This window comes from Struthio camelus, chromosome 36 (assembly GCF_040807025.1).
Source record: "Struthio camelus isolate bStrCam1 chromosome 36, bStrCam1.hap1, whole genome shotgun sequence".
NCBI classification, from domain to species: domain Eukaryota; kingdom Metazoa; phylum Chordata; class Aves; order Struthioniformes; family Struthionidae; genus Struthio; species Struthio camelus.
Window position 1 is genome coordinate 796,468 of NC_090977.1, and position 24,377 is coordinate 820,844.

General features: G+C 60.5%; 4 protein-coding genes across 9 annotated transcripts; 2 read left to right on the plus strand and 2 right to left on the minus strand.

The window, feature by feature from the left end:
- The first annotated feature begins 85 nt into the window (after positions 1 to 85).
- Positions 86 to 20,402, plus strand: MGAT1 (alpha-1,3-mannosyl-glycoprotein 2-beta-N-acetylglucosaminyltransferase). 5 transcript variants are annotated; one of them, XM_068923857.1, is made up of 10 exons: positions 86 to 138; positions 1,239 to 1,456; positions 1,877 to 2,124; positions 2,622 to 6,475; positions 10,722 to 10,818; positions 16,415 to 16,598; positions 16,738 to 18,318; positions 18,845 to 19,385; positions 19,806 to 19,901; positions 20,244 to 20,402. In XM_068923857.1, exon 4 carries the CDS (start codon positions 2,688 to 2,690, stop codon positions 4,002 to 4,004), a length of 1,317 nt encoding a protein of 438 aa, XP_068779958.1. In that variant the 5' UTR covers positions 86 to 138; positions 1,239 to 1,456; positions 1,877 to 2,124; positions 2,622 to 2,687; the 3' UTR covers positions 4,005 to 6,475; positions 10,722 to 10,818; positions 16,415 to 16,598; positions 16,738 to 18,318; positions 18,845 to 19,385; positions 19,806 to 19,901; positions 20,244 to 20,402. The 5 variants fall into 5 exon arrangements, with proteins under 5 accessions (XP_068779958.1, XP_068779961.1, XP_068779960.1 ...); XM_068923859.1 differs by having other exon boundaries at positions 107 to 138; positions 1,877 to 1,984; positions 2,097 to 2,124; positions 18,185 to 18,318; positions 18,845 to 20,402; XM_068923858.1 differs by having other exon boundaries at positions 107 to 138; positions 2,097 to 2,124; positions 18,185 to 18,318; positions 18,845 to 20,402.
- Positions 7,767 to 8,258, plus strand: LOC138063817 (histone H1.4-like). Its single transcript, XM_068923846.1, has one exon. It carries the CDS (start codon positions 7,767 to 7,769, stop codon positions 8,256 to 8,258), a length of 492 nt encoding a protein of 163 aa, XP_068779947.1.
- LOC104148569 (C-type lectin domain family 2 member B-like) lies at positions 11,599 to 15,831 on the minus strand. Of its 2 annotated transcripts, XM_068923862.1 has the most exons (6): positions 15,001 to 15,831; positions 14,354 to 14,503; positions 13,871 to 13,969; positions 12,745 to 12,917; positions 12,204 to 12,310; positions 11,599 to 12,101 (listed from the first exon to the last, which is right to left on the minus strand). In XM_068923862.1, the coding sequence occupies exons 2-6, from the start codon at positions 14,436 to 14,438 to the stop codon at positions 11,933 to 11,935; spliced, it is 633 nt and encodes a 210-aa protein (XP_068779963.1). In that variant the 5' UTR covers positions 14,439 to 14,503; positions 15,001 to 15,831; the 3' UTR covers positions 11,599 to 11,932. The 2 variants fall into 2 exon arrangements, with proteins under 2 accessions (XP_068779963.1, XP_068779962.1); XM_068923861.1 differs by having other exon boundaries at positions 11,962 to 12,917.
- Positions 19,305 to 21,226, minus strand: LOC104148568 (C-type lectin domain family 2 member B-like). Its single transcript, XM_068923848.1, has 5 exons — positions 21,079 to 21,226; positions 20,861 to 20,986; positions 20,129 to 20,313; positions 19,829 to 19,932; positions 19,305 to 19,419 (listed from the first exon to the last, which is right to left on the minus strand). Exons 1-5 carry the CDS (start codon positions 21,224 to 21,226, stop codon positions 19,305 to 19,307), a joined length of 678 nt encoding a protein of 225 aa, XP_068779949.1.
- Positions 21,227 to 24,377: the final 3,151 nt, after the last annotated feature.

Genomic DNA, 24,377 nt, shown 5'->3' on the forward strand with positions numbered 1-24,377 from the left:
GTGCGTGCGTGCGTGCGTGGCCTTGCCCGGCGCTGATTGGACGGCGCCGCCGCGGTGGGCGGGGCCGGGCCCGTTGCCATGGCGCCACTTCCGGCGCGGGCAGGCGGAAGTGGCGGGCGCTGCTGGGAGCCGCCGCTGGTACCGGAGGGGCGCGGAGGGGCGGGGGGGGGGGAGGAGGAGGAGGAGGAGGGAGGCCCGGACCCCCCCCCCCGGGGGGGAGCATGTCCCCTATAGGGGTGTCGGGGGGGGGGTCCTGTCCCCTATGGGGAGGGGAGGGGGCTGGGGGGGGCCTGTCCCCTATAGGGGGGTGTGAGGGGGCCCCTGTCCCCTATAGAAGTGTGGGAGGCTCCCTGTCCCCTATAGGGGTGTGTGGAGGGGGCCCTGTCCCCTATAGGGGTGTTTGGGGGAGATCTCTGTCCCTTATAGAGGTGTGTGAGGGGGTCTCTGTCCCCTATAGAGGTGTGGGGGGCTCCCTGTCCCTTATAGAGGTGTGTGGAGGGGGCCCTATCCCTTATAGGGGGGGGTGTGGAGGCTCCTATCCCCTATAGAAGTGGGGGGGGCCTGTCCCCTATAGGGGGTGTGTGTGGGGCCCCTGTCCCCTATAAGGGGGTGGGGGGGGCTGTCCCCTATATAGGTATGTGGAGGGGGGGAGCCCTGTCCCCTATAGAGGTCTATATGGGGGCCCCGACCCCTGTAGAGGTGTGGAGGGGGCAGCCCTGTCCCCTATAGAGGTGTGGGGGGGGAGCCCTCTTACCTATAGGAGTGGGGGAGGGCCCTGTTCCGTATAGAGGGGTGTGTGCGGGGGTCCTCGTCCCCTACAGAAGTAGTTAGGGGTGTCCCTGTCCCCTATAGGGCTGCGTGGGGGGGGGGTCCCTGTCCCCTATAGGGCTGCGTGGCGAGGGGCGGTTCCTGTCTCCTATAGGGGTGTGTGGGGGGGGTCCCTGTCCCCTATAGGGCTGTGTGTGGGGGGGGGGTCCCTGTCCCCTATAGGGCTGCGTGGGGAGGGGGGGTTCCTGTCCCCTATAGGGGTGTGGAGGAGGGATCCCTCTCCCATATGGGGTGGGGGGGTCCCTGTCCCCTATAGGGCTGCGTGGGGGGGGGTCCCTGCCCCCCCCTTTAGGAGGGAACAGGGCTGGGATGGGGGGTGGGGGGAAGGTCCCCGTCCCCTATGGGATTTGGGGGGGGGGCAGAGGGGGAACCAACCCCCTCCCTCATGTCCCCCCTCCCCCCCCCCGCAGAGCAGCCGCGAGCGGCGCCGGGGGCCCCGGCGGGGCCGCCCCCCCCACCCCAAATCCTCCCCCCCCCTTCCCCCCCCCCCATGGCTTGATCCGCTTCCCGGCGCGGAAAAAACCCCGGAGCCGGATCGCGGAGGCCTCGACGTTGGCCGGGGGGGGGGGGGAACGGACGGACGGACGGACGGACACCCCGGCGAGCCCCCTCCCCCGGCGCCGGCCAGGTAAGGCGGCAGCTTCGCGCCGGGGGTTTTTTATTTACCCTTCCCGCGTTTTGGGTTTTTTTTTTTCCCCTCCTTTCGCCGCCGGGCTTTAAATCCCGCCGGAAAAAGCAGCGGGGTGGGGGGGGGGAATCCTTTCCCCCCCCCCCTTTTGAACAGAACCGACAGGTTGCGGGGAAACTTTTCCTCGCCCCTGGGGCGTTTTGCCGCCGCGCGACGTGACCCCGGGGGCGAGGAAAAGCAGCTTAAACCTCCCCCCCCCACCCCGGGCGGCTTTAGCGAATTAACCTGCCTCCTGCCGCGTCTTTTCCTCCCGCCAGGAGGGTTAAAAAAAAAAAAATAATAATAAAACCGGTCCCAAAACGGCAGCGGGACGGCGAGTCCGGGTTTGTTTGTTTTTTTTTCTTCCCTCCTTCTTTTCAGGAACGTAAATCGCCGCCCGCCGGAGCCGGGGCGGAAGTTTTCGTTCGGCCGCTTGCTCGAGCGGAGGAGAAAGTCGCCCCGGGGACGGCCGCCTCCTGCCTGACTTCAGTAACCCAATATCTTCTTTTTCTTTCTGGTTTCTTTTTCCCCCGGTTTTTGTTTTTTTTTCCCTCCCCCTCGTTTCCTGCTCTGCTGACGTGTTACCTCCGCCACACGGCAGGAGTCGGGCCGGGCTCGCCGGCGGCCGGGTGAGTAACTCGCCGCGGAGGCTCCCCCAAAGCTTCGCGTTTTTTTTTTTTTTTTTTGGGGGGGGGGGGGGGGTCTGTTATTCTTTACTTTTTCCCTTTTTTTTTTTTTTTAATTATCCCCCTCAGTTTTTCACGTAGAAAAGCTAAAACCGCCCCGGCGGCTTTTCCCGCCCCGTTTCGGCGGCGAGTTCGGCCCCGGCGCCCAGGTTAACCTTTAACGGGGACGGACTCTGCCCCGGCAGCTGGGGTTTTTGGGGGCAGATCGGGGAGGGGGGGGGTTGTTTTCCCCCCCATCTCCTTTTCTACCGCAGGCGACTTTCGGCCTCGGCGCTGGGGACCTCGGGGGCGTCTTGTTTCCTCTCGCGACTTCCTCTTCGGGGTGTTTTTCGAGCGGGCGTTGGGCGTGGAGAGGTTTTTTTTTTTTGGGTGGTTTTTCTTTTTTTTTTAGGGGTTTCGAGAGGTTTTTAACGCGGCGCTCGGCTCGGCTTTGCCCGCAGGTCCATGGCGGCGGCGTGAGCGCGGTGGAGAGAGAGAGAGAGGGGGGGGCGGCCGCCGGGTGAAGGATGCTGAAGAAGAGCAGCCTGGCGCTGTGGGGGGCGGCGCTCTTCGTCGCTTGGAACGGCCTGCTGCTCCTCTTCCTCTGGAGCCGCCCCGCGGCCCCCGGCGCCGAACCCGGCCGCGGCCTCACCGAGGAGGTGATCCGCCTGGCGCAGGATGCCGAAGCCGAGCTGGAACGGCAGAAGGAACTGCTGCGCCAGATCCACCGCTACAGCGGCTTGTGGGGTCGCCGCCGGCGCCCGCCGCCTCCCCCCAGCAGCCCCCGGCCGCCGCCGTCACCCGCCGCCGCCTCCGTCGTCCTGCCCGTGCTGGTGATGGCCTGCGACCGCAGCACGGTACGCCGGTGCTTGGACAAGCTGCTGCGCTACCGCCCTTCGCCCGAACGTTTCCCCGTCATCGTCAGCCAGGACTGCGGGCACGCCGAGACGGCGCGCGTCATCGCCTCGTACGGCGACGCCGTGGCTCACATCCGGCAGCCCGACCTCAGCGACGTGCCCGTACCCGCCGAACACCGCAAGTTCCAAGGTTACTACAAAATCGCCCGTCACTACCGTTGGGCTCTGGGACAGGTTTTCCGTACTTTCCGCTACCGGGCGGCCATCGTGGTGGAAGACGACTTGGAAGTAGCGCCGGATTTCTTCGAGTATTTCCAAGCCACTTTCCCGCTGCTCTTGGCCGACCGCAGCCTCTGGTGCGTCTCGGCCTGGAACGACAACGGCAAAGAGCAGATGGTGGACGCCGGGCGAGCCGAGCTGCTCTACCGCACCGATTTCTTCCCGGGTCTCGGTTGGTTGCTGCTGGCCGAGTTGTGGGACGAACTGGAACCTAAATGGCCTCGAGCGTTTTGGGACGATTGGATGAGGCAACCCGAGCAACGGCGGGAGCGTTCGTGCGTGCGCCCGGAGGTGTCGCGCACCATGACGTTCGGTCGCAAAGGCGTGAGCCACGGCCAGTTCTTCGACCAGTACCTGAAGTTCATCAAGCTCAACGACCGCTTCGTGCCTTTCACCCGGCTCGACCTCTCCTACCTCAAAAAGGAGGAGTACGAACGCTCCTTCCTGCCCCGCGTCTACGCGGCGCCGGAGGTGCGGGTCGAAGAGCTGCAGGGCAACCGGCGCCGCGAGCTGGGCGCCGTGCGCGTGCGCTACACGAGCCGCGACTCCTTCAAAGCCTTCGCCAAGGCCTTGGGCCTCATGGACGACCTCAAATCCGGCGTGCCCCGCGCCGGCTACCGCGGCATCGTCAGCTTCGTCTACCGCGGCCGGCGCGTCTACCTCGCGCCCCCCTCGGACTGGACGGGCTACGACCCCAGCTGGAGTTAGCGGCGTCCCCGCTCCCCTCTCGGTTCGTTTGGTTTTTCCAACCAAACCTTCCTCCCGCTTCGGGTTGGTTTTACCACGTTTTAGCGCTCCAGCCCGGAGGAACCGGGTGGATTTCTTTTCTTTTTTTCAGCCCGGGGAGTTGGGGGGGAGACGAGGAGCCCCACCGGCACCAAAGCGTGGCTCTTGCGCCGCTCGCCCAAATGGGTTTCGTTCCCGGTTTGGTTTGGTTGGTTTTTTGGGGTTTTTTTTCCCCCCCCTCCACTTCGCGTTGGCGTTTTTCTTGGCCCTTCCCGGCTTTCGCCCGCGGAGGAGACCCCCGACGCCGGCGCGCCCGGCCCCGTCTCCCGCTCCGTCCCCCCGGGGGGGCCCAGGGCCGAGGTTTTTCCGGCTGACCCGGCGCCCCGGGAAGCAGCAGAAATTATTTTCCAGAATAAAAAGGAAAAAAAAAAAAAAGGAGAGGAAAAAAAAAAAACCCAACACGGAAAACCCCCAAAGTGCTTTTTTGTCCCCCCCCTGCCCCGGTGTCTCAGCCAGACTGCTGCATCCTGGCCTGTGCTCGCCTATAGGGGCCAGTTCCTATAGATCAGGCCAGTACTGTGGTCCAGTCTATACAGGGCTATATGGCCTGATCCCTATAGGGGCCTATACGATCTGGTGCCTATGCTCCAGGCCTGGCCGCGCTGGGCTCTAATTTTAGTGCCTATACTGGGGTATACGGGCTGGTGGCTATATGGTCCAGGCCCTATAGCGGGCTCTATGTTCTGGGCCCTATATCCCAGTCCTTACCCCGGTCTGGGCCCTGCAGCGGGCGGCTCTCAGGTCTGTTCCTTATAGTCCAGGTCCTATACGGGCCTATATGGTCTGGGGCCCTCCTCTGCAGGCCTCGTGCTGGGCTATAGGGGCTGGTTCCTATAGCCTGGGCCCTGTGTCCCCGGCTATACGTCCCGCCTGCTGCCTGTAATCTATACATATTGCGGCCGCGCCGGTCTATAGGGGAGGGCGAGAGCTGGGGGTTCCCCACACACACCCCGGGGCGATTTGGGGTGGTTTGAGGTATTTTTGGAGCTGTTTTTTCAGGAAAAAACAAAACAAAACAAAACAAAAAAACCCCAAACCACCGGCGGGTTAAAACCCGCCAAATTTGGCCCCGATAAAGGAGCCCTTGAAGCTCCAAAAGGGCCTCTGGGAGGGGTCGAGAAACGGGCTCCGCGTTGCGCCCCCCCCCCTCCCGCGCGGTCCCCACTCAGGTCCGCCCCTCGGCCGGCGCGGCCCGGGGGGCAGCGCGCGCGGTCCCCACTCAGGTCCGCTCCCGGCGGGCAGGGTGCTGTTGGGGAGGGGGGGAAGGAGGCGGTCTGGTGGGCGGGGTGAGGAGCAGCCAATGGCGCGCCGGGCGCGGTGAGTGGCAGCCAATCAGCGCGCGCCCCCGGCGCCTATAAAAGGCGGCGCGGAAGGCAGCGGGGCGGCAGTGCTATGGCGCGGGTGAAGCAGGCGGCGTCCGGCCGGGCTGCGCGGCGGCAGCACTCGCCGCCGGCGGGCCGAAAAGCTCCTAAAGCCGTTAACGCTGTGGAAAAACGCCGCGGAAAAGCTTCGAGGCGCCGGCGGAAGCTCCTCAAGTCCGGTCTCCTGCCGGCGCCGGCGCTGCTGCGCGCCGTCCCGCGAGGTTTCGGCGTGCAGGCGGCGGCGGCGGCCGCCCTGCGGGCGGGCTGCGAGGCGTACCTGCTGGCTCTGCTCGAGGACTGGGGGCAGTGCGCCCTGCACGCCAGGCGAGCCGCCCTCCGCGCCGCCGACGTGAAGCTGGTGAGGTGCCTCCGCGGGCAGAGAGGCTGAGGCCGCCTCCGATTTGGGCGGGGGGGCGAGTCGGTTCCCCCCCCACCCGCTGGGCGCGATGCGGGGCAGGAGACTCGGTGTGTTTTTGTTTTTTTTTTCCTCCTTTTTGGCGTTTAATTTCACTTCGCGGCGTGGATCGCTGGTGGCTCAAGCCTCTTGGAAAGCGTCGACAAGCGGGACTGAAAGCGTGGTGGGCTCGTCTTCGGTCGTCAGCTTGCGCCGCCGCGGAGGAGCGGTTTGGTTTACAGCTCGTGGTTAAAACAGATTCTGGTCGGATTTCCGAGCTACGCGACGCGATACCGGGATCGGCGCTGCCGGGAGCTCGCCGTGTCAAGAGCAACGTTTGCCGATTACCTCCAGGCCAAAAAAAAAAACCAAAACAAAACCCAAGGACTTCTCACAAACGCCCGCAAACCGCCCCGCTCCGGCGCCTAATGACAGAGCGGCCGTGACTTCTTAGTAGCCTTATTTCCGTCTGTGCGGCTCGGCTGGACTCCGATAAGCCGATTTCTGAGAAAACGGAGAAGCTGCGGCTGCTGATTCGGCTTCAGAGAAGATGCTGAAAAGCCCTTTATGGGGCGGGGGGGGAGGAGGAGGAGGCGATGCAAATAGAAGAAAACGGCCTCCGTGCAGCCGAAAACAAGGTGAATGGCTCCGTTTTTTTATTTCCTCCCGGCTCCGGTGTTTTTAACCCCCCCGGGGCGGGGGCCGGTTCACTGCTGCCCGCAGCCGCTCTCGGGAACCCACCTTCACCCCCCGCTTCACCTTTCCCGGCGAGCGGCTCGGAAAGCGCCCTTCTCATTGGTTGATCCCGGGAGCCAATGGGAAGCCGCAGCGGGGTGCTGGGCGGCCAATCGGAAGAGAGCTTGGCGATACCGGGGGAGACTCGGCGAGCTGGCGGCGTCGCGCTGGCCGGGAAAGGGAGTGAAACGCGGCGGGAGGGGAACGAACCGGGGGGACGGGGGAGGGGGGAATAAACCCAGCGAAGCTTAAAATTTGGGAGCGGCCCCCTGGATTAGCCCGGGGAGTTAATTCTGGGTCGTTTCGGTCGCTTCTCGATCGGCTCCGAGGGGTTCCCCCCCCCCAGAGGGGTGCGAGGCGGTGGCGGGGGGAGCCTGGCCTTGTGCTGGATTCGTGTCTCTTGGGGAAACTAATTTCTATTTCTCTGCTATACATTATATATGTAATATATATTTTTTGGAGGAGCTTCTCCGCTTGGAAGCGGGCCAGGGCTTGCACCATACTTGTGGTTTTATTCTTCGCTTGGCAACAGCGTGCCCTGGAGCAAGCGTGTCTCGCATCTAGATAATTATCCCCCCCCCGGGTGATTTATTTTATTATTTCCCTTCTTGCGGCGATTTTTGGTGCGGGGAGGGGGGAGGCTTCCCCCCCCTCCCCCTCCCCTTGGCTTTCTTGGGAGCTCAGGAATACCCTCGCCGCAGAGCTTTGCCGGAAGGGGTGTGTGTTTGTTTGGGGGGGGGGTCAACGCGGCGCTGCCCTTTCTTTTTGGGAAAGGGATTTTTTTTTGGGGGGGGGTCCAGTTTTGGAGGCGGCGGCGGCAGCTCAGGCGGGGAGGGGGCGGCGGCGCGCGGGGCAGGTTGATTCGGTTGCGTCCGCCGGGGGGGGGGGGGGAGAGTGAGTGAGTGAGAGAGAGGAGAGGTTGATTCGGTTGCGTCCGGCCCGGGGCTATATAAAGGGCCGGGGGGCGCCGCGGTCGCGCAGTCGGGCGGCGGCGGCGGCGGGAGCAGGAGGCGGAGCGGGAGCGGGAGCGGCGGCGGCGGCGGCCCCAGCGGCGGGGAGCGGAGCGGCGGCGGCGCGGGGCGGCCCCAGCGGCGGGGAGCGGAGCGGCGGCGGCCCCGGCGGCGGGGAGCGGAGCGGAGCGGCGGCGGCGCGGGGCGGCCCCAGCGGAGCGGAGCCGGAGCCGACGCCGCGGCCATGCCGCGCCTCAACGCGCCGCCGCAGCCTTCCACCTCGAAGGCGCTGCTGGCGGCGACGCTGCCCAAGAAGCGCGGGCGGCCGTCGCTCTCGGACCTCATCCTCCGCGCCGTCTGCGTCTCCACGGCCCGCAAGGGCGCCTCGCTGGCCGTCATCAAGAAAGCGCTGGCCGCCGAGGGCTACGACGTGCGGCGCAACAGCGGCCGCCTCAAGGCGGCGCTCGGCGCCCTCCTGAACAAGGGGCTGCTGCAGCGGGTGACGGGCAGCGGCGTGGCCGGCTCCTTCCGCGTCGGCCGCGTGGGCAAAGCGCGGGCCGCCGCAACGACGCGGCGCCGGGGCCGCACCCGCGGCGGAGGCGGCCGGCGCCCCGCCGGCAAGGCGAGAGGCCCGAGGCGAGCCGTGCAAGCGCCGCGCCAGCGGCCGAAGAAGGCGACCAGGCGACGGGCCAAAGCGGCCGGCGGCGACCAGGCGGCGGCCGGCGGCGAGTGTTAGGAGAGCGGCGGACGGAGCGCGAAACCTCGAACCCAACGGCTCTTTTAAGAGCCACCGCGCAGCGCTCAGCGGAGGAGCTGTTCGCGGCGGCGGCGGCGGGGCGCGGGGGGCCGCTCCGCGGTGCCCGGGGCCGGCGGAGCGCTGGGGCGGCGGCGGCGGGGTGAGGGTCGCGCTGTGCGGAGCGTGAGAAGCCGCAGGGTGCTTCTATAAGGCGAAATACGGTGTATGTGTGGGGGGGAGACCTGGCGGCGGCTTGCGGTTCGCACTGTGCGGAGCGTGAAAGGCGGCAGGTGCTTCTATAAGGCAAAATACGGCGGGTGGTGGTGGTGGTGTTGGTGGGGAAAGACCCGGCGGGGTGAGGGTCGCGCTGTGCGGAGCGTGAGAAGCCGCAGGGTGCTTCTATAAGGCGAAATACGGCGGCAGGGTGAGGGGAGGGAGCGACCCGGCGGCGGCTTGCGGTTCGCACTGTGCGGAGCGTGAATAAGCGGCAGGTGCTTCTATAAGGCGAAATACGGCGGGGGGTGGTGGGGGGGGGGGAAGACCCGGCGGCTTGAGGGTCGCACTGTGCGGAGCGTGAAAAGCCACAGGTGCTTCTATAAGGCGAAATACGGCGGGGGGGGGGTGAGGTTCGCACTGTGCGGAGCATGAGAAGCCGCAGGGTGCTTCTATAAGGCGAAATACGGCGGCGGTGTATAGCTACTTAGCCATAGAGATCTATACATATAGCTATATAAATATTGTATCTACATATAGTTATAGATTTGTATAGATATTGTCTGTAGCCATACCTATATTTAGATATATAAAGCTACATAGATCTATATATCTCCATCTCTCCCTCTCTATGGGTATAGATAAATAGACGTCTATATATCTATGTATATCCACGTACCTATCTATACATCCACATAGATATCTATACATCCTGAGATATCTATTTCCATATACCATATGGACCTATAGGTAGAGCTGTGCAGTGTGAGTATCTATACCCTGTGTATGCCTAAGTATACCTATATAAACTCTTTATACATGCGCCAAATATATAGGCGTATATAAATATGAGTATGGGGCGGCGTGGGTGTAGATATTTGTAGGTTTGGGACCGCGGAGGCGGCGGACGTTGCAGAAAAGGGATTTTTCCCCCGCTCCCGCATGAGGCACAAGCGCCGCGCCGCCGCCACCGATTTCCCACCAAAATCAGTGCCGGGAGCCAGGCTGATAAATAACATCTATTATTATTATTTTTTTCCCCCTCTTTTTGCTCATTTTTATACATTCCTCAGCTCCCGACTTGCCCCCCCCCCCCCCAAAAAAAAAAAGCCTTGCACTAAAACCTTGAAACGGGCAGGAATCTGCCCCAAAGGGCAACGCAAGGCAAGTTCCCGCGCCGGGCCGGCGTCTCCTCTCCCTGCTGCTTTCCTGTTCCCGGCTGGCGCTTTTGGGGAAGTTTATAGCCCCGGGGGGAGAGTTTCGATTTCGCGATGAAGAAACCTCAAAAAAAAAAAAAAAAAAAACCCCAACCCCCCCAAACCTAGAGAACAAAAGCGACTTTTTGGCCAACCCGCTCGCGCTCGGCGCTGCAAACCTCCGGCGCCCTTTGAGCGCCCTCCGTCTCCCTCTGCCAAAAACACCCGCCCGGCAGTGATTTATTTTACCCTTTTTTTTTTTTTCCCCTTCTCCTTTCCCCCCTTTTAAATTAGAGCCCACAATTTTTTACCCAAGAACCTGGAATTTTTGCCCAAGAGCCCGCAAGTCTTGCACAAGAATCTGCAAATTTTTGTCCCAGGAACCTGTGAATTTTGCCCAGGAGCCTGCAAGTTTTGCACAAGAGACCACAAATTTCTGCGTGAGAACCCGCAAATTTTGCCCGAGAACCTGCAAGTTTTGCACAAGAACCCGCAAATTTTTGCCCCAGAACCCACAAATTTCTGCATGACAGCCCACCGTTTTTGCCCGAGAACCCGCAAATTTTTGCCCGAGAACTCACAAATTTCTGCATGAGAACCTGTGAATTTTGCCCAAGAACCCACAAATTTCTGCATGAGAACCTGAGATTTTTGCCTGAGAACCTGTGAATTTTCTGCCCGAGAACCCGCACATTTTTGCACAAGAGCTCACAAATTTTTGCCTGAGAACCTGCAAGTTTTGCCCAAGAGCAAATTCCGAATTTCGGAGCCGGGGCAGATTTGATTGAATTCCTTTAAAAAACAAACAAATAAAAAAAAAAAACCCAAAACCCCAAACCACCCGACGCTAAACGCTGCCGAAAAAGGGGCTCGAGTTGCCCAAATTGTCATTTTTTGCCGTGCCGGGAGGCGGCGGAGGGCGGCTGGTCCGGCTGCCGAGGGCAGGGGGGAAGGAAAGGGCCGGGCGAGGTGAGAAAAGCTTTTTTTTTTTTTTTTTAATATTAATTTATTTTTTAACCATGAGTTTCTGTTGTTTCTTCTCCCTTTGCTCCAGGTCTCCGCTCCAACCTCATCCCAGCGCGGGGAAAAATGAAGAGGTGGGGGGGGAAAAAAAACCAAAACCCACCCGCATCGACCTGGGCCAAGATCAGGTGCGTTGCGATCCGGGCGCGAAAGGGAGCAGAAATTAAAGAAAAAAAGGAAAAAAAAAAAAAAAGAGGAAAAAACGCTGCAGTTTGAGGCAAGACCAAAACCAGCCATGCCGGGGCGGTGGGGGGGGACGCCGGTCCCAAGCCGGTTTTTACGGCCTTGCGTTAAAAATGCACCGTTTTAGCGACTGTTAAACGTTAATATTATTACCTTTTTTTTTTAAATAGATCGACGGCCAAAACAGCTGGATTTAGGGGAATTTCTTGGCTTTGTAGCCGAGGTAGCGGAGGGTAAAGCTTTGCAAACGGGGCTGAACCGCAGCGCCTTCAACGCTTGCTCGGCTTCAAGGCCAAGGCAAACCGCCCCCAAAAAGCTTTATTTGCCTTTTCCTCCTGTTTTTTTTTTTTTTTTTGGGGGGGGGGGGGGGGTCAAAACTCACGGTTGCGAGACGCCCTCACACCCAGGGCGACGGTTTTTTAGGACGCCGCGACGGCTTTGGGCCGTAAGACGAAGCTTTTGTGTCGCTCGAGCCCGAGGATGTCTCCGGTCGCGTAATCCCCAAATACGGGGTTTCCCCCCCCCCAAAAAAAGAAAACATATCGAGAAAGCTAAGTTCAAACTTATCTCCTAAAGACCCCACGAGCTTCTGGAGTCACCCAATCCAACTGCACGTGTCCCCCCCCCCCCCCCCCTTTATAACACTCTTATTCGGGTAATATCCTTTTCAATATCCTTTTTTGGATGCTGTCCTTTTCGGATACCACGAATTCCCCCCCCCCCCCCCCCAAAAAAAAAAAGCTTTATTTCCTCCTCCTCCCTTTAAAACCGCAGCCGCGACGAGGGGCTGAAACGCTACGGCCTTGACCCGTCCCTCCGGCGCCGCCGGCGGGGCTGAAGCCTTCATCGGAGGCGTGCGAGCAAGTAATTACCCGGGTATTTTTGGTGGGTCGTGTTGCAGAGTTGGGTTGGCCAAGGGGAAAACACCAACAACCAAAAAAAAAACCCAAATAACTTGTTGTCCGGATTTGCTTTTTAATTTGGGGGATGTTCGGGCTGGTTCCCCCCCCCCCCCCAAAGCCGTTTAAGGTTCCCGAATTGAGGTTCGAGGGCGCCTCCTTAGGAGTCGACGCAAAGGTTTCGGCTCGCCCTCGTCGCGTTCCTCGCGCGCGGGCCGGGCAGCTGGGGCTTGTTGCAAACCCAGTTCCTCTCGGCGCCGCACCGGGAAGAGCTGAGCCCGTCGTCGTCGTCCAGGTAGGCGCAGCGGCCGCCCCCGCGGACGCCGAACCTGCAACGATAGGCGAGGGAAAAACCGACCTGCGGACGGGCAGGCGTTTCGGGCGTTTTCGGGAGAAACCCGTCACGATCAAGAACGCTTAGGAAGACTCACAGGGGATGCAAGCGCGAGCTGTTTATCCACTGCCAAGGCTGCTGCTCGTCTTCCCGTGAAAGGCCGATCCAATGCTCCGAGATGCCTTTGTACCTCGTCATGAAGCTCTGAAAAAGGAGGAGAGAGAAAGGCTTTCGCTCCCGTCGCCGGGCTTCAGGGAATCCCCACCAAGGCGCTCTCTGCAGAAAACCGCCCTCCAACGGAGAATCTGCGCGTCAGCGGTTGCTCGCGCCCCTTCGGCGCTCGAACCTCCCGGTCCGTTCCTGAGAAGCAGCATCTCTGCTTCTGCCCGGAAACGGGGGCCTGGTTCTTCGCTTCGGGTCATCTCGGGTGAGAAGTTTGAGGAGCCCCGTGTCAACCAACCCTCAACGGCAACCGTTCGCCCCCATCTCCTCCACCCAGGACCTCCTAGTAAGAGCAGCGGAAGGAACCGCAAGATGGCAAATAGGTCGGCGGCCTTGTTTCGTGCCGACTGCACCCCTCCCCAGCTACCCTGAGCCCTCAAAACGCCCACGAAGCCAAGAGCAAGTTCGGTTCTTACCAAATCCTCCGTACTATCAAACATGGCCAAGGAGGCACCAAGAGCGGAGCAGTTGTCCCGGCTGGACGTCCAGTTCGCCTCGGCCTCCGAGAAAGAGTAGCACTTCCCTCTGTACCCGATCCAGTCGAACGGGCACCGAAGGCAAGGTCGGACGCGAGGCTGGAAGGCCTGCGCTGCAAATGCAACAGCGTTAAGGAACGTGACCTTCCCCGTGCTCCTCCGGGGCGGGGAAGGTCTTCCTCCAGCTCCAGGTGGCCTGAAACTCTTGCGTCCGCCTCGAGGGCGAGAGGGGAGAAGAAATGAAGAGCCTTGGGTGGATGGCAGGTGGAAAACGCTCTCAAAACCACGGCCCGGCTGGTAGCGTTGAATAAGAAACTCGGGTACCTTCAAGGTGCCCGAGAACCGTGGTACCTTCAAGGCAAAAAAAATAGGACGGCAGCCTCCAAAGAGGCAGGTTTTCGGAGGGTTTCCAGAGCAAGCGTTTCCATGAACGAGCCTTTAGGCGTTGCTCTTCTCCGTCCGCAAACAAAGCGAGAGCAGCACCGGGCAGAGCAAGAGAAAACCGCTCCAGGCTGAGCCCTGGCTCCTGCCAGCTCCTGCGCCTGGTGGGACTCCAGCCAACACCCCCGACCCAGCTTGCCCACCCTGCTTTGGGCGGCCAGCGCTGAAACGGATCCTTTTTGGGAAAATCCACCTTCGGAAACGGTCGGGTAGGGACGTTCCTTGGGTTCTGGCTTTCTTCCCAGCTCTTTTTTGAGGGGCTCTAGGTGCCATCAGCTCCTACAGACGGAGGAGACGGAGCTGGCCTTTCGGAGGAACGCTTCCCCGCTCGTGGAAACGCGGGAGGAGGGGACCTCCCGGCCTTGGCTCTGTCTTCCTTGGAAGCCCAGAGCCAGATTCGGCCCCCGAATTTACCTCTGAACACCTGACAGCTGCAATTTGGGGAGGCAACGGCTCGTTTTGCCCCGAAGCGATCGCAGGTACCAACCTTCTCGGCTTTTCCCCCCTCCCTTCCTTCCCCTTCCTACATCCTCTTCCGGAAGGCATCTGACTTCCTCGGCTGCCAACCCGTGCTTGGTGAGGTGGGCCCTGACCCGCCCGCGCCCGCGTCCCCCACCCCGCTCACCCGCGAAGGTCGTGGCGGTGACGAGCAGAGCCAGAAACAACGCCGCTACGGCCACCCGGCAGGCGACGCGGGTCCCGGGCCTCATCTCGTACCCGCCGCCTGCAAGAGGAGAGGAAAACCCACCGACCTCCTGCTGGAGCCACCGAGGCCAGCGACGAGCTCAAGGTCTGGACCGACCTCCCCCCAAAAAAAGAAAAAAAAAAAAACACCAAAAAACCTATTCCTCACGCAACTCGCCCTCTACGCGGCTCCGGCGGGGAGAGCCCCCAAAATCGGAGCGGTTTGGGGCTGCTCGGCCAAAGCGTTTCGGGGGAAAAAAACTTTCCCCCCTGGGGGAAGTGCAAGAAAACAGCTAGACTATGAGGTTTTTTTTTCCTCCAGTCACGCTGCTTTTCGTCCTCAAATCGCAGAATTACGTTCAAAACGGGGGTGCAAGTGGCCTTTTAAGCATTAATCCCCTCCCGCGCTCTGCTCCGCAATCACCTGCCGATTTCCTGCTCTTTTCCACCTCCAAAAAGCCGGAAACATCCCTGCTTCCCTTCATCTTTTCGGCCCCAGCGAAGCACATCCGCCGCCACCGGGATTCGGGCCGCCCCGGCGAGGAGGGATCCGCAGCTGGAACGGTTCAATTTTCTCCGAAAATAAGAGAAAAAATAAATAAATAAAGCATGAAGAGCGTTGCCCGGATGCAAAAGCAAAAATAAACCCGACCGAAGAGCAAACCAGGCGGCGCGGGCGGGTGAGAGATGGTTCCCCGACCCCTTTTTTCCTTGCAAAAAAATAATAAAAAGACGCCAAAAAGAAAAAAGAAAAGAAACAAAAAATCTAGAAAAAAATCGTGGCCGCGCCCCCCCCAAAACGGGACGGGGCGGCCGCGGGAAATCCGGCCGAGCGCCGTATCGGGGACCCGGCGCTGCGGTTTCTCCCCTGATTGCTCCGTCGTTGCCCGCCTGCTTGAGACGTTCCTGCCTTTAAGGCTCCTGCAACGCCAGCGAAAAGCAGATTTTTTTTGCATTTTTCCCCCCCGCCGCCGCCGCCGCAGGTGCACCTTCCTTATCGCCTGCTGCGCGCGGCCGCCTCGTGCGAAGGGCGGGTTTCAAAGAAAAAAAAAACAAAAAAACAACCCCAACCTCGTAATTCCTCAGTCATCTGCGGCCAAAATTGGGCCGTTATTCCATTGCACCAGGAAAAGCAAGTCTCGTTCGCTCACAGCAGGCGCCGCGGGGCTTTGCGTTGGTTTCGGAGGGTCGCCGAGCAGCAGCGCCAGCCCAAACGCGAGCGTTGCGGCGGTATCTGTGCCGCAGGATGCAATTTGAGCCTATATACGGGGGGGGAACCAAAAAAGAAGAAGGAGGAAACAACAAAAACGGAAATGAATTGCCACCACGGGAGGGTTTTTTTAACCGGGGCGGGTTCCTTCCCCCCTCCGGTTAAATGAAGCTGAGTCAACATCTGGGACGCAAAAGTCCAGGGAACCCCAAGTTTGGGCTCTGCCAAGCCTCAATCTTGTCTTCACCCAGGCCTACGGAAAAGTCCATTTTCCCACTGCTCCAGGAAGGTGGATTGTCAAGCCAACCCCACCGAGGAGGAGAAGACTAAGGCGTTCCCCTTGTAACAAAGCTCTCCAGCTCTGGGTTTTTACCCCAAACCCTAGGTTTTTGGGTTTTTTTTTTTTTTGTGCTGCCAGAGCTTGCTGCCGTGGACGACGCCAGCGCTAGGGCTTTTCGCTTTGATCTACTGTGCTCCAGCTGGAAGGGCCTTGCGTTATCTTTCATCTCTGCTCTGCAGAATCACAGAAGGGTCGAGGTTGGACGGGACCTCTGGAGATCACCTAGTCCAACCCCTCTGCTCCAGCAGGAACCTCTAGAGCGCGTTGCCCAGGGTCACGTCCAGACGGGTTTTGAACATCTCCAGCGAAGGAGACTCCACTACCTCTCTGGGCAACCTGTTCCAATGCTCTGTCACCCTCACAGTCAAGAAGTTTTTTCTCAGGTTCAGATGGAACTTCCTGTGGTTCAGTTTCTGCCCATTGCCTCTTGTCCTGTTGCTGGGCACCACGGAGAAGAGGCTGGCCTCATCCTCTTGACACTCCCCCTTCAGATACTTGTACACATTGATGAGATCCCCTCTCAATCTTCTCTTCCCCAGGCTGAACAGGCCCAGCTCTTGCAGTCTTTCTTCATAGGAGAGGTGCTCCAGCCCTCTAATCATCTTGGTAGCCCTCCGCTGGACTCTCTCCAGTAGCGCCATGTCTCTCTTGTCCTGGGGAGCCCAGAACTGGACACAGGACTCCAGGGGAGGCCTCACCAGGGTGTAGAGTAGAGGGGCAGGATCACCTCCCTCCACCTGCTGGCAACGCTCTGCCTGATGCACCCCAGGAGACCATGGGCCTTCTTGGCCACCAGGGCACACTGCTGCCTCATGGCCACCTTGTTGTCCACCAGCACTCTACAGCTGCCTTCCCACCTCATATCCCAGGCCCTGGGAACACCACAGTTTTCTCCCCCCGCCGCCGCCGCTCACCGGGTTGGTTTTGTTTTGCAGCCGGCAGGATGGAGACCAAACCCTGTGGTCTGCAGGTGGTCGGAGAGAGGCCCGCTGGGAGAAGGAAGCGCAGAAACAACCGTGGACCCGGCAGCGCCCGCTCACCGCAGAGAAAAGTCCGCACGAGAAGCTTTCCATGAGGCAAGCAAGGCTGGAAAGAAGGAAAAAAAAAATGCATCACAAGGTAGCGCCTTTCCTGTGGGTTTCCCACGGGTTTCCTCCTTATTGCTCCGTCTCCTGCTGCTGGCCGGGCGGCGTGCGTGGCTTTTGCCAGAGATTGGGGAAGGTTTCTAGCTTTTTTTTTTCTTTTGCCCGTGGCATAGCCGCTCTCGGCTGGGACAGGAAACCCTGTGAAAATCGGGTTCGTGCCACCTAGGGTGAGGCAGAAAAAGGGTCCGTGCGGCCTGGTGACGGCTGGTGGCTCCACACACCCGCCGAACCATGCCGAATCCGGAGGAAGGGCAGATCCGGGGCGCTTGGGAAGATGCTGGCGTGAAGGCAAGCTCTGGCACGATAGAAGTCGTTAAAAATAATAATAAATCACAAGTGGCCTGTAGAAGGCAATTTGGGAAGAAAAGCGCTCTCACTTATTTCCTCACTTATTTATCCAACTCGATGCAAACCTGCAGATTGAAGGGGCGAATCCAACCTCAAACAAGAGCAAAGACCACAAATTTGAGCTGCAGCGACCCTCTTGCAGCCGCCGTCTCCCATCCCGCACCGAGGACCTCCGGCTACGGTTCAAAGCAACGCGCCGCTGCGGAGCCTCCGGGACGAGCTGGGAAATTGCAGCCCGTTAATGGCCGCACACTGATTTTTTTTTCCCCCCTGTCCTCACCCAAGAGTTTATGGAGCTTTTTTGCTTCAGATTTGAAGCCAAAAGAGAAACCTGAGTTATTGGCCACACTCGTCCCCAACGTGAGCCAAGTGCTCCGTCGCTGAAAGCGTTTTGGACCCTGGTAACCTACACAAAACCAGAGCTTCGGGCAAGGGAGTTTCTGGGGTGGAAGAGAGCCTCTGCGGCCCACAAGGCGGTGATTTTTTTGGGAGGAAGCAGAGCAGACGTCTGTAAACTTCTGCTCAAACTTGCTCGCTTGACAGAGGGTCGGTTGTGATTTTTTTTTTTCTTTTTTCTTCCTTTTTGCAACTTTTCTCGTGCAAAAGCACGGGTTTTTAAAGCAAATAGGGACTCTTCCGGCTCAAACCTTGTGCCCGCGGTGGCACCGGGTCATTCTGAAAGTCGGATGCCTGGGGTATTTTATCCTGCTGGTGCTGCTAGTGGTGCTCAGCGTACGGGGTAAGCAGCCAGCTCTTAATTACGGCCAAAACCCGCTTTGGGGGGAGAATCACCCCTCTCTTTTCCCAGGACTTCACAGTGCTTTTGCTGCAGGCTCTAGGATTTGGAGACCTGCTCTAGCCCCCCCCGGACTAATCCAGTGCTTTATTTTCGGTAGGATTCGTTTTCCTTCGGGTGGGATGAATCTGCCCCGTGCGGACGCCGAGTCCGTCCCCTCTAAAAGCAACCTGGACTCTCCCCGTAGCTTTTAAACGTGATGGAGGATGCACACCGGGGTCCAAAACCACGTTGGCTGGGCGGTTGCAAGCTGGTTTAATGAACCGGCTGTAAATCTGTTGTTGTTGGGGGGGGGGGGGGGAAACGAGGGTGGTGCAAACGTTCACTGAACCCGACCTGCCCCCACCTGGCTTTCACCGGTTTCCCCCCACCCCGAAAACAGTCTCTTACCCAGGTCGTGCCTCAAAATTTTTCAGGGTTCTCCTCAGAAAGCGGCGCTGAGCGCTTCCCGGCACGGCGGCGAGGCCCGGGGAAGGGACGACACGGACAACGGCTGGCGTTCTTCCCTGACAGAGTAATTTCTGCGAGCCCGACCAGGAGAGCCCCTCAGGTAACCCCTCCGCGCCGGGCTCTGCTGGGACGTGCCCGGCTGGGGACCGCTCGTGGCTATTTCGGCTTCATTCAGCCAAGATGCAGGCTGGGAAGGAGCCATTTTAATAGCTAAGAGGGCGTGCTGTTTTTGCTGAAGATCGCCGGGCTTTGGGGAAGTTTCTCTGGCCTTGGGACGCCGCCGGCGATCGCTGACCCCGCAGCCCTCCGTCTCTCCTTCCGACCTCCCCCGATTTCCCGCTGCCCGCCCAAATTCCCTCCGATACGGGTAGACGCATGCACCCGCCACCTCCGCATCAATCTATAGAGAGAGAGATATATATAAATTGATGCATTAATGCTGTCCAAGCTGCCCGCCGGCGATCGGCACCCGGGGAGCCGACCGCGGGCGACCCGCGGCAGCGTGGGAAAAGCCGCCGGGTAATTCCCGCAGTTTGTGCAGCACCCGGCGCACGCGCTGGGGTGGGGGGAAGGAGACAGAAGCTCCTTTTTTATTGTTGTTTTTTTTTTTTCCCCCCTCTCACCAGCCTGGAGACGGACGCGAGTTGCCCGAAAGCGGAGTTTTTTTACCCGAAGCGGGTAGATTTGACTCGGCGCGGCCGACCGGCCCTCGCCCGTCGCTCCTGTTGCACCTCCACCCTGCGGATGCCGCCGGCGGTTAGAACGACTCCTCGTTGAGCCGAAGGGATATTTGGGGGGGGGGCAACCGGGAAAGACACAGGGCGCGGAGATAGGGGGGGGGTTTCATAATTTACTCACCAGCGACACATACATAAATATATATACATAAAAGATAAACGCAGGCAGGAACCGGGGCAGCGGAGCTTGGAGGGGGGTTAAAAACCCCGTTCGGGACGCGCAAACCCAACGGAGGCAGGATGCCGGCGGCCGCGTTCGGCCGTCTCGCTCGCCGTCGGGCCCTCCGGGCCGTTAACGGAGGGGTCTTTTCCCCTTTCAAGCACCCCGAGACCCCCCCAACCCAGGTGCTTATCGGGGTTTGGGACGGCGGCTGCAGACGGCGGCTTTCGCCCGCGAGCACCGGTCGCTGTCGACGCCTTCGGCGTTGAGGTAGGCGCACTGCCCCTCGCCCCGCACCTCGAAGCTGCGAAGGGGACGAGGAGGGTTTGGGAGAGCGCCGGGGCGCCGCGTCAGCGGGGTTCCCCCCCCCGCCCCAACCGCTTCCCCCTGCCCCCCAACCCATTCTCTCAAACCTTCCTCCCACCCGGGACATCCCCCTTCCAAAAAAATATCCCCCAAAAGGGGAGATTTTTGGTTGTCCAGCCCCAGCCGGGACCCTTCAGAGATGCCCTCACCCCACCGCCGGCGTCTGCCGCGCGCGCAGATCCGCGGACCTGCTATATGCACCTTGAGGACCGAGTGCTTTAGCTCAAGGAGACGAAGGAAAAAAGGGGGGTTTAGTTGCTGCCATTAAAAAAAATATCTATATCTATATGGCTTGGTTGTCACCCCTCCCCGTATGCCGAGAAGACCCAGGAGATGATGGGACGTACGAGTTGGTGAAGAAGGAGCCGTCGGGCCATTTCCAAGGTCCGGAGCCTTCCCTTCGCAGACCGATCCAGTAGGGTAAGGACTCCCCGTAGCGCAGCAGGAACCGCTGGGGCGGGAGGGGAAAGCTGCCCGTGGCCGACGTCCCGCCACCACCAAACGTCCCCCCAAAAGCCACCAGCCACCTCGCCGTCCCCGCCACCACCCTTTTCCCCCCTCTTCCCCCAACTAAATCCCGCAGCGCTGCCTCTTGGGTCGCGCTCTCGGGGATTTCCCCGAGCATCTCTCGGGGATTTCTCCTTTACCAGCTCTTTCGGGCTGTCAATGGTGCCCAGGTGGGCTCCGAGGGAAAGGCAGGAGCTTTCACTGCTCTTCCAGTCCGCTTCGGCCTCCACGAAGTAGAAGCATTTCTCTCCGTAGCCGACGCCGTCTTCCGGGCAGCCGGGAAGGACGGGAGAGGAGCAGGAAGGGCAGGGCTGGCATTTCTTGGCTGGAAATGAGCAGAAAGACCTAAGCCTTGAATTCGCCGCTCGTAGAAAGACCCTGTTCGGACCCTAAGAAGCAGGGTTGAGTTTTTTTTAAATAAAAAATAAAAATTCTTTTTATCTTTTTGGACCCACGGAGCGGCCCCGAAGGCCTCTGCTGGGGGCGCGGGAGAGGCGACGAAGCCTTGGCAACCCCTTTCCCCCCCCCACCCTTATTGCACCCAAAAGTCCCTGGCCAGACCCCCCTCCTTGGGCACCATGTGGTGGCAGGAAGCAAATTAAACCAGTTTTGGTTAAAATAAGAACTCTTCCTCCTCCTCCCCGTAAGGTTTTGCACGCGCTTGGAGGCCGCCTGAGCCTCGTGCGAGAACGAGGCATTTGGGGGCTGTTTTAGCCCCTGCAGGATTTCCATTTCGCCTCCTCCCCTCCCAAGGGAAGGGGGAGGACGGGCAGCCTGGAGCAACCTTTTTTTTTATTGCCCCCCCCCCTGCAATTTGGGGAGGAAAAAGAGGATTTTTTTGGTTGGGGGCACCTCCACCCTCAGCCGCTCACCGGCCAGCGCGATGATGGCGATGAGCAACGCCGCCACGACCACGGTGACCCCGACGGGGACCTTTTTATCCTTAATGCACTTGAGGCCGAAACCTGGAGAGTGAAGCGAGCTAAAGTCGTCGTATCAACCTGAAGCTTCCCGCGGGCGCCCGGGGGGAGAGACAACCCCGGGGCCGACCAGCAGCGCTACCGGCCCGCGGGCGAAACCCCTCGCTCACCGGCGTCGCCAGCCTCCGCTGGCCGCTGCGACAGCATCCTCGGGGGCCCTCGAGCCTTCTCCTGCGTCAAAAACGGGAGGCGTAAATGCACCGAGGAAGCGTTTCCACCGCCATCCGGCCCCACGCGGCCCGGGACCCGGGGCGGCATGCTGGGCCGCGGCTGAGAAAATAGTGACTTGGGGCTGTTCTAACCCGAAACCACAGGAAGTTCCACCGAAACCTGAGGAAACAAAAACCTCTTGACTGGGAGGGTGACGGAGCGCTGGACCAGGTTGCTCCAGGTGGAGTCTCCTTCCCTGGAGATGTTCAAAACCCGTCTGGACGTGACCCTGGGCAACGCGCTCTAGAGGACCCTGCTGCAGCAGAGGGGTTGGACTAGATGATCTCCAGAGGTCCCGTCCAACCTCGACCCTTCCGTGGTTCTGAGTCACTTCCTAAGCAAGACGGGTGGTAAGAGGAGGGTGAGGGTCACTTGAGGGTGAGGGCTTGGTCACCGCGCACTAGCGCGCGGACTTCGGAGCGAGGCGAGTGCCACAGGAACGAGCTGAGCCTGATGGCCCAGCGCCATCCTACCACGCACAGCCCCTTCCTCAGGGCATTTACCCCCCGCCCGCCCCCGCCGCTCACCGCTCGCTCCAAGGAGATAAGATGGCTGATGAAGCCTGTCCCCCAGCTCTGGCTTTTTCACCCCAGCAACCTGCCGAGCCGCAGCGGCGTCCCCGGCACTCCTCTCTCCTGCTTTTCTGTGGATGCCCGGTGCATCCTCGGATCGATCCGGAGCCCGAGCTGCTCCCCTGGGAGCTTTTCCCCGCCGCGCCGAGCTCAGCGCGGCCGCAAACACCGGCGCCGCGAGGGCCCCTTTCCTCCTTTTACAGCGGCGCCTTGTACAGCTCTGCGTTTTCCTCCCCTGCTCCAAGATTTTCCCCTCCTACAGAGCGAGAAATGCGGGAGGAACGTGGAGTGGGCGCGATGGCCTCCGGCCGAGGGCAGGAAAGCTGCTGGCCCGAGCCGTGGCTCCTGCCTCTGCGGGCAGGCCAAGGGAGGTGCTGCGCAGGGCCGGGGGCTGACGCCGGCCAGCTGCCCCCCGCTTGGTGGTGGGGCTCCATCCCGTCTCCTCCCGGGGCCTTGCAGCTTTCCCGCTCTTCTCACTCTTCCCTAAGCGGCTCCTCCTGCCCCAAGGCGAAGCCTTCCTTGCTCCAGGCTTTGCCACGGATCTTTTTTTTGGGGGGGGGGGGGCAAAGGGGGGGGCTGGGTTTGAACCAGCTCGGGCTCGGTGGCTCGCCGAGGGCCCGTACAAGCCCACGAAGCCCCGTGGGGGCCCATACGAGTCTGAGGAGCCCAGCGCAGGCCCACAGGCCCTGTAGGGCCCCGTTTAGGTCCATAGAAGCTTGTAGAGCCCTGCACAGACCCATACGAGATTGGCCTGGGTCTGTACGAGCCCATGGAGCCCCGTGACAGCCCTTACGAGACCCTAGGGCCCAGCATGGGTTCATATAAGCCCGTAGAGCCTGGTGTGGGCTCATGCGAGCCTGTAGAGCATGACATGGGCCACTATGAGCCCATAGGGCCTGGTGCGAGCCTGTACAAGCCCGTAGAAGCCGGTATGGGACTGTACAAGCCTGTAGGGCCTGGCTCAGGCCTGTATGAGGGTGGTAGAGGTCCATATGAGCCCGTGGAGCCCTGTGGGAGCCCGTATGAGCCTGTAGGACACAGCATGGGCTCGTATGAGCCCGTAGGGCCTTGTTCAGGCCCATACAAGCCCATAGAGCCCAGTGCAGGCCTGTAGAAGCCTATAGAGCCCAGCATGGGCCCGTACAAGTTTGGTGTGGGCTCGTAGGAGCTTGTGGAGCCCCATGGGAGCCCTTTCAAGCCTGTAGGACCTGGTACAGGCTCATATGAGCCCGTAGAGCCTGCCATGGGCCTGTATAAGCCCATAGGACTTGGCGTGGGCCCTTGCTAGATCAGTGCAGGCCTGTAGGAGCCTGTAGAGCCCTATGGGAGTCTGTAGGAGCCCGCAGGGCATGGCACGGGCCTGTATGAACTTGGCATGGGCTCGTAGGAGCCCACGGGAGCCCTGTGGGGGGTCTGTACAAGCCCATATGGCCTGGTGTAGGCTAGTACGAGCCTGTAGAGCCTGGCATGGGCCCATACAAGCCTGTAGGGGCTCATGTGAGCCTGTAGGAGCACGAAAAGGGCCTGTACAAATCCATAGGGCTCAGTTCAGGCCCGTACGAGACCGTAGAGGCTGGTGTGGGACTGAACAAGCCCCTAGGGCCAGACACGGGCCCGGCAAGGGCCTGTACAAGGCCGTAGAGGCCAGCGCGGGACTGTACAAGCCCTGTGTGGGCCGATACGAGCCCACGGAGGCTGGCACAGGCCCGTAAGAGCTTGGCAAGGATCCGCACTGGCCTGTAGAAGCTGGTTCGGGGCCGTATGAGCCTGTAGAGGCTGGTGCAGGCCCATAGGAGCTTGTCATGGGCCTGCACAAGCCCGCAGAGCTCATTGAGGGCCCGTAGAGGCTGGCCGCAGAGATGCTGACCTGGGTCCGTACGAGCTCAGCGTGGGCCAGTACAAGCCCATAAAGCTCGGTGTGGGCCTGTGGGAGCCCATAGAGGCCGTGGCGGGACCGTACAAGCCCCTAGGGCCTGGCACAGGCCCGTACGAGTTTGGCACAGGCACATACGAGCCCATAGCGTCTTGCACAGGCCTGTACGAGCTCGGCACGAACCCGTACGGGCCCATAGGACTTGGTGCAGGTCCCTATGAGCCCACAGAGGCCAGTGGAGCTCAAGACAAGGCCACAGAGCTTGTTGTGGGCCAATATGAGCCCACAGAGGCTGGCACGGGGCATGTATGAGCTCGGCAAGGGCCCGAGTAAGCTCATAGAGCTCGGTGCAGGCCTGTACAAGCCCATGGAGGCCAACATGGGCCCATATAAGCCCCTAGAGCCGTGCAAGCTCGGCACAAACCCGAAGAGCTCATTTCGGGCCGTACAAGCCCGTAGAGTCTAGGCAGGGATGTGTCAAAGCTCAGCACCTACTCACGCAGGCCGGTAGAGCTCGGGGCGGGACCGTAGGCGCCCGTCAGGCCCCATGAGGGCCTGCAAGAGCTTGGCATGCGCCCGTACAATCCTGTTGTTGAGCTTAGCGTGGGCCCGTGAACGTCAGTGCAGGCCCAGGGGCGCGCGCTGAGCTAGTACCGGCCCGTGTCAGACTCGGTGGGCTTCCACGGACCCGTGCCGAGGTCTACAGGCTCGTATGGGCATGAAGAGAACTCTACGGCCTTCTACGGGCTTTTAA